The sequence below is a fragment of the Aythya ferina genome (assembly GCF_964211825.1).
Source record: "Aythya ferina genome assembly, chromosome: 10".
Classification (NCBI taxonomy): Eukaryota; Metazoa; Chordata; class Aves; order Anseriformes; family Anatidae; genus Aythya; species Aythya ferina.
This window is the reverse complement of record NC_140306.1, coordinates 19,656,790-19,673,393: the sequence shown is the minus strand read 5'-3', so window position 1 is coordinate 19,673,393 and position 16,604 is coordinate 19,656,790. Positions and strand designations below refer to the sequence as shown.

The 16,604-nt window shown below is 45.3% G+C and overlaps 1 protein-coding gene across 4 annotated transcripts in view; it reads left to right on the top strand.

Annotated features, from left to right (window-relative positions):
• SUSD3 (sushi domain containing 3) overlaps positions 1 to 16,604 on the top strand; it is a 69,353-nt gene that overhangs the window by 18,319 nt on the left and 34,430 nt on the right. Inside the window, exons 2-6 of one of the 4 annotated variants that reach the window (XM_084530476.1) lie at positions 348 to 1,014; positions 1,349 to 1,677; positions 2,344 to 2,612; positions 3,269 to 3,453; positions 10,665 to 10,744. In XM_084530476.1, the coding sequence (XP_084386602.1) occupies positions 10,705 to 10,744 (40 nt within the window). In that variant the 5' untranslated portion in view covers positions 348 to 1,014; positions 1,349 to 1,677; positions 2,344 to 2,612; positions 3,269 to 3,453; positions 10,665 to 10,704. Of the gene's footprint in view, positions 1 to 347; positions 1,015 to 1,348; positions 1,678 to 2,343; positions 2,613 to 3,268; positions 3,454 to 5,684; positions 5,707 to 6,884; positions 6,955 to 8,012; positions 8,066 to 10,664; positions 10,745 to 16,604 lie in introns of those variants that run through there. The other 3 variants (XM_084530472.1, XM_084530473.1, XM_084530475.1) reach the window with 3 other exon arrangements.

Here is a 16,604-nt window from a genome sequence, read left to right as displayed (position 1 = left end):
TATTTTCAATTTCAGTAGCAAATGTATGAAAACTGACATTAATGCTTTTAAAGTGGTGCTCAAAACCCATAGAAATTGGAATCCAGGAAAACAAACAGTGAATAATATGGCTTAGCAACAGCCTCACAGGTAGCAGTGACATACGGCACCATGCCGCAGGAGCACGGTGGCAGGGGACTGTAAATATCTCAGTGGAGGTATTAGCACCCTAGCTCGCACAGGGCAGGATCAATACTCACAATAAAACTCTGAGCATGAGAGAGAGGGGATTGTTTTAGCCATAAAACTGTAACACCTGTGTGAGCATTTGAATAAGGGTTCTCCAGGACTGTTTTTTTTTGCTGCAGGTCTCCTTGAGCTGGCGAGGGGTTGAAGAGGCAGGACTGGACTGACCACAAACAGCGAGCGAGCACAGCTGGCAGCAGCGGCTGGGCTGCCCTGGCAGAGGAGGAGGGCTTGCTCGCACACAAGTCCTGCAGCTCAGTGCTTGGTTGCAGCTTTCAGCACTGACACTACCACCGCAACGCCCTTCAAACAGTGTGTTAATAGGGGAATACAAAAGCATGCTCTGTAAGGCTGGAAGGGAGCATTCTTGTCACCCACCTAACAAATGTCATCAGGCTTCCTTTAGTTAATCTTTTAGAAAAACATCCACTTCTGATGCATAAAGTGCTGGAGGTTGCAAATTCACAGCTGCATTTAGGAAAATCCCCCTCGGCCATCCCCATCAATGTGTCTTTGTAGCATCACGCTGTGTGTGCTCAGCTTGGCTGGTAATGCTGTAGCTGGTTAGTCCAAGCAGCCAAAAAATGTTGACAAAAAGTCCCTGACCTTAGGTATTTATAACTGCCCATGAAGTAATCCCATTACTCTTCCTCCAGCAAATCTATGAGATTTTTTTTGGTGTGATATTTCCACCATGCTTCCCTGAGCCCTTCCCAAACCAGCAGTCTGCCTCTCCTGTCAACACCAGCACTAGGCATGACACTTCAGAAGCTGGCAAACCTGTGCCAGGTACAGAAATAGGAGGATTTTCCAGCTGTTTCTTGATATTTCTGTCTCATAGCCAGTGTTCGTCTTTGTGGCCCCATGCAGCACTGGGAGTACCAGACCAGGTGTTTCTGTTTCGACTCTGCAGCCCTCCTCAGCCCTGACTTGCTGCAGTCCTCTGGCCTCCTGCAGATTTGGTGCACACTTGGTGTACATTTGTTGCTTTGCTGTGTCAAAATGCCTGCTGTCAGTCTGCAGCCAGCTTACCAAGGGAGCTGTATTTCTCTGCTGTTAGCTGCTCTCCTGTCTTTGTGTCCTTAGCATGCTTTGCCTGCAATGATTTTCTATTTTATTGCAGGTCATCAGTATCCATATTAAATAGTTGGATGTCCAGCACCAGTCACCACAGGAATGCAATAGGAACGGGGACGGGCCGACAATGATCCCTTGGTTACGGTTTGAAGGCTGTCAGTCTGCCAGCCGTTAATCCATGTTAATCCTTTGGAAAGGAGGATTGAGACTCAGCACGGCTCACTCCAAGAGAGGGGTCAGGGGGAATCAGCATGCTTTAACTTCTGCACGTTGACTTCCTGCCTCTAATTGATTTGTCTTCATTTGTGAATGTCCCTGTAGAAGCAGGCTCCTGAGCAAAGCATCATACTTGGTACTCGGTCTGGAGTTGCTCGGGTAGGCTGGGTCCAAGAGAGGACAAATGGGGGGAATGAGTGTAGTGTTGGAAGCTGAGCAGGAGAAGGCTGTTTGGATAAACTTTTGGGTTTGTATTAGTTTCTGTTTATCTGAGGGTGATCTGGTGTACTTGTTCTCGCTATTGACACGTGGAGCAACCAAGTTACCCCTGATTCATAGATGGATTGCTGTAAAGCTCAGTTGATCCCAGATTTGTAGAGGTGCTTATATTTGTAGCTCCTCTGTAATAAGAATTAGGTACTTAAATAGGAATAAGGCATCCAAACACCTTCACGTAGCTAAGCCAAAATTCTTGCCCTTGTCTACAGAGGGAAGACTTTGGAACTGTAAAAAGTCAAACCTGTTCCCATATCCCAAGACAATATCTCAACCATTTGATCTACGGGCACTTCAGGGGCAAACTATTACAGGCATGAGACACTAGCACACTGACTTAGAAGAAGAGGCTTCAAACTAAAAAGAAAAAAAAAAAAAAAGAGAGAGGAAAAAAAATCCTATAATCAATAAATCTTTGTTTGTTTAAAAATAACCCCTAGAACTGCATCCCGTAGCAAATTACAAAAAAGCAAAAGAATGGATGACTCATTTTCTTGTCACTTAGTGTTTTTTGTTGTTTTGTTTTTTTTTTTTTTTTCTTTTACATAGTCTTGAGCTCCAGGAAGCATTATGTACCAGTATTGACTTCAGAGGAGTTTAGCAGTTCCTCAGTTCTCTGTTCTGGAGTACAAACTGTAACATGGCATGCTTCTTTCATTTCTAACTTGTTCAGCTGACCAGAAATCTAACTTTTGTTTAAAGTGCAAAGTGAAATTTTAGCTTTTAGACTATGTACCAAGCACTGAGTGCTTCTGTGGGACCCACCAGAGGCATCTCCAATGCTGTCCTGAAAGACCTCTGACTCAGGGAAATATTTGGTACGTGTTATTGATGTTGTCCATTGCACTCATTTGCCCATGTTAACTGAAATAATAGTTTCAGCCTGTGCCAGAAGAACTGCATTCTCACAAGGGAGACAAAGAAAGGTCTATAGATAGATAGAGCTGATGCACTAAAGTGTTTTGGGAAGATCAGCAAGTTGCTGAGCACGGTGCTCTAATGCCTGATATAAACCACTGCCATGCTGAGCAGATGCAGCCACCTAGAAAAAGCAGGGAGTTAAATTGCTCAGCATCTGTGGGGAGGGAAGGGAACCTGAGAGGTTCGGAGAGTTCTCCCTTGTTCTCCCTGTGCAGTGAAGATTTGTGAAATGGAAAACAGCTTTAAAATGCATTCTGAGGTGGTTCTGCTCTTTTCTGGGCCCTCTTCTGAATTCCCGTGTTGAAAACACAAATACAAAAGTCAGCAAACCCCAAGATGGCAAGCTGGATAATACAAATGTGTTAGGGAAAGATCTGTAGGCATGAGTTAGGGTCCCATTGTATTACCCGCTGTGTGGGAACCGAGAGCCTTTGCCTGGAAGGGTTTGTGTTCTGCATAGACAAGATAGCAAGCGAGAAGGCAAACCGGGACAAAAGGAGGCACATTAGTCTTTGTCCCTTGCCATTTCCCTGATATTATCATGTTATTTAAGGACTTGGAGCTTGACAATTGGAGCATCTGCAATGCCATCTGACTGGGAGTTTTCCCAAGTGCTCCGGCTTCCTGCAGCTCGGAGGGAACCTCGCTTCCAGGGTTAGGCAGGAGCTTCAGGCTGAGTCAGACACGGCACGGGAAGAACCATTTGCTCTTATCCCAACTGAAAACCTGCACTTTGAGGCAAGTGAAAATGTACATCACAGCGGTACATTCATATACACTGTGGATACATAAACTCTGCTTTTTGGTTTGTTGTTGCTGGTTTTGTTTGTTTGTTTTTAAGAAAGAAAGAAAAAGGAAACAAAACCTGAAATGAAGCTGGCCAGAGGTGTGTGCAGGTGATGCTCAGCCAAATGGCCTGTTCTCTTTGTTGTTGCCTCCTCACCTGTGCTGGGAGCACAGCACATCATGTGATCTGCAGAGATGGTGTGATAAGCCTTGCCCAAGCACATCTCTAATATTCAATATTCAATCAAACAGTGGACTTTGTGCCTCCTGCTGCTAAAAGCCAGCCACCTGGGGCACGGGGGAGGCACCTGGTGTCTGAGGCTCCATTACAAGGACCTGGAAGGATTTCTGGCACGAGGAGGGTGATCCAGAGGGCCATCCACTGCCTGAATGTCCCATGTCAGTCCCAGGAGCTTCCCTTCGTCTCTTGTTCTTGCACAGGGAATCCAGGAAAGGCAGAGCCAGCCCGAAGGAGAGCAGAGGGGGTGGATCAGCCAAGATGATGACAGGACACTTTTATTTATAGCCTAACTAAACCAGTGAGAAGGAGCTGTTTGGCGTGTGAAAGGGGAGGGAAATCACACTCCCCCTTCTCAGCCCTTTTGTGTGGAGCAGTGACAGCTCAGATTTGGCTTTGCAGAGGTTACCTGTCCCCTGCCTGTTTCTGGTTTCCTCAGGAGATGGGTACCTCCAAGTCTCCCAAGGAAAACACATAGCAAAGCCTTGCTTCAAAAGTGCCATTTGCTACTTCAGCCTGCTACTTGTACATTTTTTTTTTTATTCTCCTTCTCACCCTGCCTGCCAATTGTGCTTTATTGCAGTGATTTGGAAATGAACTCCTTAATCTTTCACATTGTTAGGAGAACGATGGTAACTTCACTTCCCACTTCGCAGAGAGCAAGAGAAAAATGATTACTGCGCTATAATGTGATACCTGCTAAATAGGGGCCAGAGCAGACTCCTGTCAGCGAGAATTGCTCCTCTTGAACTGCGTGGGATGGGGAGGCTGAGGCTTTCTTGGCTGTTTTGTTACTTTCTGATAAGCTTGTTAATATCTAAAACTATCACTAGTAAAATGCTTGCAGTAAAAGCCACAGATTATGAGTGCTAATCATAAGGTGAGGCAGTATTCAGAGCAAGCAGGGCTTCTCTAGGCACAAAGACAACCTGTGCCTGCCGGTGGGGCTGTGCAGGGCTCCTAAAGAAAGTGCTGGGAAAGGTAAATAATGGGAGCTGCTGTAATGCAGGGATGTCGGTTGCTGGAGTGATGACATACCAGCTGCAAGGAAAGGCAGCAATTCTGTAAGATACAAGAAAACGTCCTCATTTACTCGGTCTCTCCACCTCCAACTTAATCTGCTGCCAATTGAAATTCCTGACATGAGCTATAGATAAGTTTCTAGATAACTGCCTCAGTGCTAGTAGGGGAATAGACACGAATCTTAAGGAACTAATGAGAGCAAATAAAACGTTTAGGAAGAAACTTTGTCATTCGTGCCTTCATCCCATGTAGCTGGAACTGGCTGAGTACACCACGATGCTCTTGGGGATGTTACTTTCTTTGGAAGGCAGTCAAATGCCTGCCTTCATCTTCAGCAATTTCTTCTGCTGCTTTCTCAGAAACCTGCCGGAGCATGCCAGCATCTCTGCAGTGTTTGCAGGTTCATTAACAGAACGAAAGGAAGGCTGCTTTATAGGCAGAGACATCTCATGTGCCAGAGCACTCTGGCTATGGGATATACTGGTTAAAAGGCACTGCTTGGTAGTAGCATTGTGTGATCGTGTCACTGATTTCCCTCACTGGGTGCCTTTGGACAAAGCAGCTCTCTGAACAGGCAAGGGAGGTGGTGGCCATCCTATGGCAACGTAAATCACTGGGCAGTTCATTTGGGGTTACACAAACCAGAAAGAAAACTTGGTGGGAGGTGGGGGATCCTTGGAGGGCCATACTGAAAGGGCAAACAGCCTGCAGGTGCTGAGCTGCCAGGCTGCGAAACAGCAGGTAAGTGGGATGCGGGCACGGGGAGCTTGCCTGTAGTGTCTGTTTCAGTATTTGTTCCAGGACTCACTGCTTGGTGATCTTTAAGGGTTGGATTGGCTGCACTTCTGGGTGCTGGATTTGGTGCTCACCCTGTCTGAAGGCAGGACTGGAGATCTCTCGTGATCCCTCACAGCCTGAAAGAGTCTCCATTTCTGCAATGGCTGGTAATTTAACCTTGGTAATGTTTGGTGTCACTCGGGTTTAATTAGGTTCAGGATCAGAGTTAGAGCAGAAGGAGAGGAAGAATAATAAGTGCTGCTTTGCTCGGTCTCCTAATGCATGGGCTGTTAGCTGTCGGCTGGTGGTTTGTTGCCAATGTTATGTGTATGCCAAAATAGCATAACTTAGGTTGTTTTGCTTTAAAAACCTTACTTGGGAGAGTATCCAGCTGAGGCTCCTGTATCACAATTGTCTTTGGTTTCCGTATGGGAGACCTAAATGTCAGGATGGAGATGGCATTATTGACCCTGCAAGTGAAGTTATCTTGGTTTTAGAATAATAACAGAATACAAACCTATGCATAAAACACAAAATCGGTGTCACGCTGCAGGAGGTGCAGGTTCAGTCCAGCAAGGTGCCTTGGTAATTCTACCTGCATCTCTCAATGGGTGTACAGAGGATGTGAGAGCTTACCTGTGGCAGTTTGGGCTGGAAGCCTATTCTGCACCTAACAAATCCTTGAGGCTTGGACTGTCCCTGAGAGCCACAGGGCCAGCAACAGGAACTGCAATGTGCAGCAATCAGCTGCACTTGTGGATTTCACCTTTTATTCCCTGTCTTCTCTAAGAGTGAGAGTCTCTTTTCTATGAACTCAGGGCGACAGACGTCTTGAAAGAACAAACCTAGCAAGAAATAAAGAAACTGCTCATTTATTTAAATAAGGAGTAAAAGCCAGAAGGTGCTGTGTGTGGCTGGAGCTGAGTGGTCTTCTGTTGTATGCTGTGCTACATCAAATCTAGGAGAGATTTTATGGCTCTGAACACTGGAGGTGACTGTAGTCTACAGAAAACCAATGTTTATGGCATCTAAATACTGCTGGGAAATTGTCAAGCTCTGTCCTGAATCTGGGACTTCACAGGGAAGGATTTCTGCAGGACTGGGTCTGTAGCTGTGTAGAACCCAGTGTGCTGGGGTATTGCCCCAAGCAATTCTCTGCGAAAATCGCCCTAAAGCAATATCATATGGGGTCTCCTTTAAATTCCATTTCTTTTAGTTTTTCAAGTACACGCAGTAAACAAGCGTGGCGGAACTGCGTTGGTGTGCAGAGTGCCTGCAGTGCTCTTTCCTCTGGTGAGCAAGAAAAATGTTTCCAAATCTCCTGTTTTGTTCCCGCATGTTCCAGATGTGCCATCCTGCCACTCCTGGGGCTCCACAGAAACTGGGCTGAATGCAAAAACTCCCACAGAACTCGGGTGAATATATTTCTCCTTTGTTTTACCATAATGAATTAGTTAAAATCAAGAGAGCTCTTCTGGGGGAAATACTCACTTTATGTTCTACTTAGTTTTAAAATACAAAATCATCTCTCAGTTCTCTCCTGTTTATTGTTTCTTACAAATGTAGAACAGCCTCTTACAGAACATCCGTGCTGCAGTCTGAGGGAATTTGCTTTTATGCTATTTAAAAACCAAGCAAGCACAAACTGCCACAATATTTATGCACTTAATCTAGATGGGAGATTTGTATGTGATGATGCAATGTGAATTTTTATGTGTATGCATCTATATCTATAGAAAATTATTCTTTATCCAGTTCTAATCGTAGTATTTCAAGCATATAGGAGTGGGTCTGTTACTGATGTAAAAACTAAAATTACAAAAATAAGCTGCCTGATTAGATCTGGGATTTAGACTGAACCTCCTGGTCTAGAGAGGCTTTGCTGGTAAGGTCTCTGATATGGCAGATTCCTAGTCCGGGGTGATGGTCTGGCAAGTGAGCAGACTCTGTTTCTTAACCATCTCTAAGGGAACTCTAAGGTTTGCAACTTAGGTGCTTGTGCTGCACTAAATTTTGTGCCAAGTATTGAAGATAGAGATTAAGACTGCACAGGAACTTGCACCGACAGCGTTAATGCCAGAGGCAAGGAGACGGCCGGGCTGCAGCCCCTTCCCCTCTGGCCTGACTCTGTCTCACTGTTGCAAAGCTGGTGTCCTGCTTGCACTCAGCACTTGGCGTTCATGTAATGTGGTGGAGCTGCAATATCTTGAGCACTGAGAGCATCAGTAGCCAACAAAACATCCTGGCTCTCAGAGTGCATGCACAGCTGCTGTGCACTCGGACAAGATCCTGGCGTGGCAGCGGTAGGTGCTAAATGCAGCTGTACATGATACTAAAATTGACATCGTTTTGTGTTTTCTTGGAAACTCTGTCAGTCCCTTCTGCGCCTTATTTGAGCTACGCTTAGCTACAAAGGAAGACCCCTTTGGCTGCTGATGTACCCAGGTCAGGGTCTGCTTTCCCTTGGCTCTGCTGTGCTACTGCGGCAATGGGAATCTTGCTGCTGGCTCTGCCCAAACCCACCCGGTAAGGGCTGAGTATGCTGAAGTGGCTGAAGTTTACTTCTGTTATGGCTGAAAAAGCTCTTTCAGAGTCATTTTTTTTTAATAAGAAAATCACAACAAATAAATATTTTCCCAAGGAATAAATGAATAAATGTTTCTACGATCACTTTTCCAATACAAGGAGGAGAGATGCCCTGAAACTGCTCCATGAACTTCCTCAGTTGCTGATATGTTCCCTTCCCTGAATTCTTTATGTGATCATACATACCCTCTCCATTTTTAGGTTATGCTTTACTTCCATTAGTCTGCAGTTTTCCAGCTTTTCTTTTTGGATATTGGAAGGTGACTTTAAAACAAAGAAACACCACTGAACTCAATTGGGTCTAGAATTGTGGTCACATAATTTTGGATTTGTAGCAAATTATTTCTTCTGCTTTAACTTTCTAACCTCAATGGCAGCACTAAGTCAAGTACTTCTCACAACTCTTTTCAGATTATGTTTGTTCCCATTTATGCAGCTAGGTTAAATATAAGCCAGTTTAGGGATGGGGAGAGATGGGGAGAGCCTGTGATTGTAATTCATCCTGCAATGAAGCCACTGCCAGTCAGCAGTTCTCCCTCCTGATCTCTTATGGGCCAGCACCAGAGGAGAAAACATATGGTACCATTAGGCACCACGTATGTTGTTGGCTGAAGAGTACACTGGGATTTTATCCATGCCCAGCAACCACCATGAATTTTTCTGTGTTGCTCATGTAGCAGCACAGGGTGGCACTGATGGTGGCGGTGTTGTGATGGGCACTGCAGTGAACTGGCTCCTGCCCAGAGCAATGTGCTGGGGGAATTTGCCAGCTGAATGCAACCCACAATACAACAGAACTTAGCAAACACGTGCAGAAATAAAAAGCAAGCTTAGGAGTCTCAAAGTTTTGCGATCTTGGCCTTAGTAATTTTAAACCATATCTTTTGGATTTGAGTTCTCATGTGGATTTGGAACCATTCAGGTTTTCGAACTCTGGCAAACTTGACTGTTCATACATTTTTCCAGCCAGGTTATTGCTCACTAGATTCCTGATTTGTGAGAGCAGGTCCACCTGTGTGAGCCCCAGCAATCAATTTGTTGGGAAGGATGAACCCATACGGTGTTTCCACAAACTTTGTTGTTGTAAGGGCTCAGTCTGTGGACAAGAAGTACTCAGTGGCAAGAAACTCTGTCTACAGAGGGAATTGTGTGCAGGATCTTGGCACATAAAACTTCAGCTTTGTCAGTCATGTGTCTACAGGATGAAAGAAAGATGAATGTGCTACTTTGGCTGTACATGCTTTTTAAATGGAAAGTTTGTCATTTTGACTTGGTAGCTCAAAATGTGTCCAGTTCTTGGTATTTTTAGGACGTGTTCATGTACCAGTCAAGTGTGGGCAGTCTCCAAAGATAGGACACAGTTTTACTCCCTTTTCACTTAATGGAGCATATTAAAGACTAAAGCAAAACAGACAACCAAAAAAATGATGTGTTCCAGCAGCCAAATTGCTGGCTGTGCTTGGAAAACTCTCTTGCAATTTTAATATATCATAGATTAAAGTTATTTGTAATCTAATTTAAGCAGGTGCAAATAATTTCCATTAAAATCCCAAATTGTACACGGGAGTGCTTCTCTCACTTTCTAGTTTTTGTTTTGTTTTGTTTTGTTTTAAATCTATTCTCCCTCATTTAAATAGTTACTAAAGCTAGTCATGTTATTAGTCACTAATAATGTATTTTGTGTGTGTGTCAATTAAGCTACAGTACCAGTTAACAAACATCAAATAACATACTCTGGATTGCAATTTACTGGAAAGGCTTTTGTACAACTTCAAGAACACTGCACATATTTACAGAGAGCTTCACAGAGCTTGGCTGTCTGGGGAAACCCTCACGAGCAGGAGCAGCAGCATCTGCCCACTGTGGCCAGCCGAACTCAGTGCTTTTCAAATTCAGGAAAATATTTTTATATTTGTTTGTGTGCTTTGCTATTCAACCAGCTCCAGCTGGCAGTGACCTCTGTAGCAGAGTGTGGTTGGCTTGAACCACAATGTAGGAAATGAATCGGCAAACCATGCACAATTTCACATATTTATTCCTTCTTTTCTCTGCCTATGTGGCCAAGAGACGGGGATCCTGCAGTCGGTGGGGCGATGCAGTTTCACACGTCCAAGCACTTGACAGCTGTGTCGCCTGGTGTCCCCAGTCACTGAGGAGCATTGTCACTTGTGCACTGGCACTCATTTTCATTTTTCTGGTGTTGCCTGAAATATAACTTCTACTCCTTCCTGCCAGCTCTGTCTTTTTTGACAACAGCAATTATTTTTGACAACAACATTATTTCTTAACCATTTCAGAGCCTTGAGATGTCTGGCATGGACGAAACGTTCCTGCTGGCTAAGCATTTTACCAGGATGGCCTGCCTGCCTTCTGGGATGGGGGGGAGAAGTTCTGCAGACAAGTTCAGCATTTGCTTTATTATCCAATGTTACTAGCTTTAAGTGTGTGTGTGTGTGTATACATATATATATATATGACTTTACATGTTTTAGCTGATGCTGTTCGCTATTTTCTCTCTCATGTGCTCCTGTCCTCCCAGTCTTTCAGGTTGGCCGTATGAGATCCTGCGGGCATCCACCATGACTGCAGTCAAGAACACTACGCAAGTCAAGGACAAAGGTGAGTTTTCTACTGCTGCTTTCCTTGAAACTCGAGAACATTTCCCTGGAGGCTATGGACAAGCTTCTCCAAGCCTTTTTGCCTTTTCAGGTTTTAAAATTTCTTTACTATTTCATTCATGCCTGCTTTATGGCTTGCAGATGACATTATATTGCTCTGGTGTTAGCATGTTCCATTTGACTCTTGGGGCTGCAGGGATCAACTTAGGCAGCTGTGATCAGAGGGCAAAGAAGCTTGCTGACCATGCACAAGGGATCTCATGTGGCTGCTAACGAACTCATAACTTGAGCTTTCTCCTGACAAACGGGTTATATCTCCTGGCTGCCTCTCCACATCATGCTCTAGCTGAGAACTGGGAAACATTTGGAATTTATGACTGCAATGAATCTATCATTTGTAAAAGGAGGTACAGCCCAATGTGAGCTTTTGCAAGGCCTGGTACACACTGGAAAGCCCCCAGTATTCCCCCAAATTTTCCAGATCAAGGTCAGTAGTTCAGTTAGTCGTGGGACTGCAGGATGCCTCATGGGGTTTCTATGCTGGCTGAGGCAGGATACTTCATTTATTTATGCCCAGGGAGTTGATCCTAGTTTCTTTTGCTGTCCCTGCCTGTTTGTGTGAGAATGGAGCTATTGGTGAGCTGTAGCCAAAGCCCAGCAATTCTGAGTAAGCTGAAGTAAGCTGGTTTGGTGATATCACTTGTAGAATGAAATATGTTCTGTGAACTGAGCTCCTGATAGAATTGTTTCAGAAAGACTGCAGTTCTTTTTTTATTAGAGGGAAGATACTTCTTGGTTGAAGTAGATGGACTTGAGACCAGCTTACTTATTAGCACTTGTTAATATCATTTAATATACAGGTAACTCGTACAACAGTGCACATCAGTAATAGAAGAGGTTTTTGCTTCAGGCCAAATATTTAAGCTCTAGCTCTCCTGTTCATGCCCTTACAAGGTAGGCTCTAACAAATGGTTCTTACAGAAAACTGCCTGCATAAAGCTGCCTGCATAAAGTGTAACTGTATTTTATACGGAGTAATAAATGGAGAGTGAGTGGATCCACTTGACTTACTCCAGCCACCAGCAAATGTATAGCTTGCACTTTCAGAAGTTGCTGACATATCTCTTCATAACTTGTGTCGGGAATATATTTTTTTCATGGCTGTACTCATTAAAAATAAGCACCCGAGGTTTCACAGAGAATCAAGGTACAAAGACTGAGTGGATACAATGAAGTAAAGGTACTAATTATGGGAGGTAAGTCAGCAGGATTTGGAGCGCTGCCAGATCACACAATGTGTTTTGGATGACTGTAACTCCAGGGGTTAGTTTGTGGTGGGAAAATAAAATTAGCATAAATATCCTAATAATTACTTTCCTTGTCTGTGAAATCAGATTGACAAGTCCTGTGGGGAGAAATAACTCCTTTAACGAGTCTGCAAAGGTGATGACTGCTGCACTTGTTCTTGCTGGTATAAATTTGGACTTTCAGGTATACATTGTGTCTGTCCTGGCTATTTTTGTTGTGAAGAGAAAAAACAGGATGTAGAGGTGTGCATTTAGTTTCAATTTAAACAAAATATGTACACTCAGGAATGCATTTCATGCCTTTGCTTAGAAGCCTTCTTGGTGAAAAATGTGCGTGTTGAAGATGCACAGGCTCAAATTCAGCTGTGATCTGAAGCCAAACTCTTGCTGACTTGAGTATTTTTTCATTTATATGTAATAGGGGTGAGCTTTCCCCATCTTCTAGGGGATAATTTAAAAATTATCACTTGAACCTTGGGTTTATTCATGGGCCTGTCAGCTTTCTCTGCTTTGTGTGCTTTAAAACAGACCATGTCACTCCTGTTGATAACACTGCGACCCTATATAAAAACTGTCTGTGGCATGGTACTCAACATCTGGCTGGCCTCGCGCACAGTACCTTGCAACTTCTCAATCTTAAACCCTCCACAAATGCTCGTGTGCTCTCAGCCCCGAGGCAGGAGGGGCAGCAGCTGAGGAACAAGCACCCTCTTTGGGGGGGTTAATGCAGAAAGCCAAGCCCCGTTCTGAATATTGATCACAAGGTGTCGCTGAGCAAGGTCACTGATTTCTTCTGCCTGTTTTTGGTAGCCCACGAGGAGGGGAGGGGTCATCCTCACTGAGAAACAAATCTTTCTGCCCCTTGCTCAGAGAATTCTGCTACTTCTTGGTAATGCCAGGGTGCTGGGAGATGTGTTTCAGCAGAAAGCTGCTTTTGTTTAAAATCAACAGCTCTCTGATTTTCACAGCAGATCAACTTTCCAAGAGCTCTAGGTCTTAAGTGGAGAGGAAAATCCCACTGCTTGCTTGCATTTTTATTCCTCCATATAATCCCCCTACTTAATGCCCCACAGCATCTTTTCTTCTAAGCTAGCTTCTGATTTTTGGAACTGTTTTCATATTTAGATCTTAAATGTAAGAATAAAAAAATATGTATATCCTATTTGTTAGGACAAGCCTCCCTCTTGCCCTCTCAGCCTGAGTGCCCCGATATCTGGATGCCCCATGGTTTTTGGTATGTTTCAGGCAAGGGTTCCTGGTGTGAGTTTAGCTCCATTTGAAACCTGATGGGAGTGAAAATAATTCTCTTCTTCAGTGTCCAACTTCCAGTAGCTGGGAGGGGGAGAACCTGAAATTCACCCACTTCTTCTTCAGCTTCTGCCTGCTGCATCCCCCAGGCATGGTGTCTGCGGGGCTCCTATCTGCCCTGCAGGTACCACGCTCCTCGGCTCGGCTCAGCCCTTCCTCAGATAACTGCCATCAGCTCCCAGCAGACAGACCCTGCTTGTGGTGAGCCCCTGCGGTTTTCTTATCCTTCGTCAAGGCACCATCGCATCCCCTGCAACCTGCTGTCAGGCAGTTTTTTGTAGACCATCCTCTTACTTCTCTGTCCTGCTGGAAACCTGGAAGTGTCACACAGACACTTTTTTTGTTCTTTTCCTTTTGAGCGAGCCACTTGCTTTCTGTCTCTTCTTTCCCAGTTCCTCCAAGAATTCCCCATTGTTTATTTCCTTTTACTTTGTGTGTGTTTATTCCAATACCATGCCTCTTAAAACCATCTCTACAGGCTCAAATGCTGGTTTGGGGGCTTAAATGGAGAACGTGGAGGCTCGTAACAGCTGAGGCTGGTTTGCAGTGCGCTCATGCACATTCATAGCAGGGCTCGGGGCTGTTGAGCCCCGTGGTGCTGTGCAGTGTGCATGTTTGTGATGGGGGGATTTGCATGTTCTTACCATTTATTTTGTTTCCTGATTCCTAGGCTCAGCACAAACAATTTAAATGGGAAAATAAAAAGCAAACAATGATAATTCTATTATAATTTTAAGAAACTGAGCTGGGAAAGAAAGTGTGACATCTGCCAGATTACCACAGGCACCAAATCCCAAACCAAACATGAACGTGTAAGGCCATGTCTGCTTAACTGTCACTGCGCTGATTAGCACCGAACAATGCTCGAGGAGAGGGCTTGCGTGCGAGTGCACCCAGTAACATTTTATCTTGTATTGAAGACACAAATGGCTGTTCTCAGAATGTTTGTTTTTCCAAGCTACTGGCAAAACTGCATGTATATCGATGCCACTTGGCCTGCTGCACTGTGTTTATTCTTTTCTGTTGCAGAGGGAACAAAACCCTCCCCTCTTCACATTAACTCACCGTTTTCAGGCAGTGCTTCGGTGGGATATATGCAGCTGCATGTTGCTGTGCTTTCCCCACCCCGTGTCACTGCCCCATACCTAGCAGCAGCAGAAGAAAATACAAGGTACTGAGCTACAGCCCCATCCTGAGTCCAGCACCTCTCCGACATCTGCCCACATCTCCCAGGGAGAAGCGCAGGGTTCCTGGGCAGAAGGAAGGTAGAGCTTTGGGTGCAGCCTGTGAGCGGTCCCCTGGCTGTCAGCCCGGTGCTGGTGGCAACCCAGGAGCAGGTGGAGGAGCTGTGACAGCTTGGCCTAGAGTTTGGCCCAGGCACGCAGCTTGGCCTGTGGCACAAGTGATGCTGCAGGTCCCCGCGTGCTGTCTCGCTTGCTTGGAGTTCCCTTGATCACCTCTCTCTGCTGTGAAAAGCAGCTCTGTATCTCCCATCTTTAATCACTTCCCTGTTAGGGCTACATCCTTTCCTGTTATGCCCTAGCTACTTGCAGTCCTTTGAGAAGAGGTTTTGCTGAAAGCCCTTCTATGAAAATCCAGATAGAAAATATCAGCTAGATATTCCCTATATCCTGTCCTGTTGGCTTCTTTAAACATCCCCAGAGGATTTTTGAGATACAATTTAATTCCATTTGTAAAAGTCATGTTGACTCTTCCCCAGTATATTAATTGTATTCATGTTTTTACTGATTTTATTTGCTAAAACATTTCCTACTATCACGCTGGTGCAGATTTTGGGCTTACCAGCCAATAGCTTCTGAGGCCTCATCTGAAGGAAATCCTTCTGAAAGGCTGGTGTTATGTGCTCTATTTCAGGCCTTAGCTAATTGGGAAGATTTTAAGTGAAATGTTACGCATCAGGCTTAAAAATTAATGTGCCTGCTTCATCTTGAGTTTTTTTTGGCCACTTGATGAATGCCTTCTGCTATCGTTCTTTGCCTATGTTGTCCACAGCATCATCTACCATCTACAGACCACCTTGTGCGTCCCTTCAAAGAGGGATTCTGGCTTCCCTCCTTGTTTTCATCACGAGTAAGCAAAGAATTAATTTATCTTTTCTGCTATGACCCTATCTTCTCTGAGTGCTTCTTTCATATCCTGATCAAAGACCCCACAGGCTCTCTGGCAGAATTTCTGCTTGTAGGGCACTTGAGGAGAAATTTACTACTCATTTTGATGCTTTCTGCAAATTGCTCTTCTACTCCTTGACCTGCTTTTTGTGCCGTTCACATTTAGTCTGCTGGATTTTCTACTTTTCCCATTCAAAGGCAACTTCAGATTTTCAAAAGGACACCTACCTGCTCCTAATAACCCTCTCCCTCCAGCTTTTCCTTTCTGATCCTTCTCAAGTCCCGTCTAAGACGGCGTGCCCTGTGCCTCCAGCCCTGTGGCCGAGAGCAACCTCCTCTCTGCCGGGGAGGATCTGCCCCTCGTGGCTCCTCCTCAGAGGCTGTTTTCTAGCAGGGCCTCTGCTTTGCTTCCCCTTTTTGGGCTGAGTACAACAGCGGTGAATTGCCTGGCTCCTGCTGCTCTTGCAAAGGTGCCAGATCTCGAGCACGTTGCGGTCTGCAGCAGAGGCTCGGGGGTGATGCTTTGAGGCAGGCTGTGTGCTCAGGGCCGCTGCTGCTCCCGGAGGAGGAGCCACCTCCCTTGGCAGGGGCCCGCCACTGATTCAGAAGCACCCTGGGGCCACTAACACTTCTTACAACCTAGCAGATGATTTCATTGCCATTTGAAAAGGTCTAGACTTTCTTTCAGGAATCTAATTGCTGAGCCTGAGGTGGATTTCCAGCAATAACACCTGTGCATGTGTTATCTGGTTAGAACAGAAACCTGTGGCTGAGAGCTACTGGCCTTCCTTTAGAGAGGTACAGAGCAAGCAACGCCTCCTACTCAAAGTTTCTGAGCAAGGTAGACAAAGCCCGGTTTTGCTGCCTCAGGGATGAGGGTCTGATGCTCAGCAGGAGCCAGGCAGCTTCTGCAGTAAAAAGGGAGGAGGAGGAGGTGCAGGGGGCTGGCTGCAGGGGAGGAAGGTGCCAGAGCTCAGCCTGCTGCTGCAGGAGGGCTGGGGAACTGGCACGGGGCACAGGACATGATTTTTAAACCCCTGCAGCAGGGCTCTGCAGCCTGGGGCTACGTGGGCAGCGAGGCCACGGGGAGTGTTGCTTCAGCAGTCTTGTGCCCTTG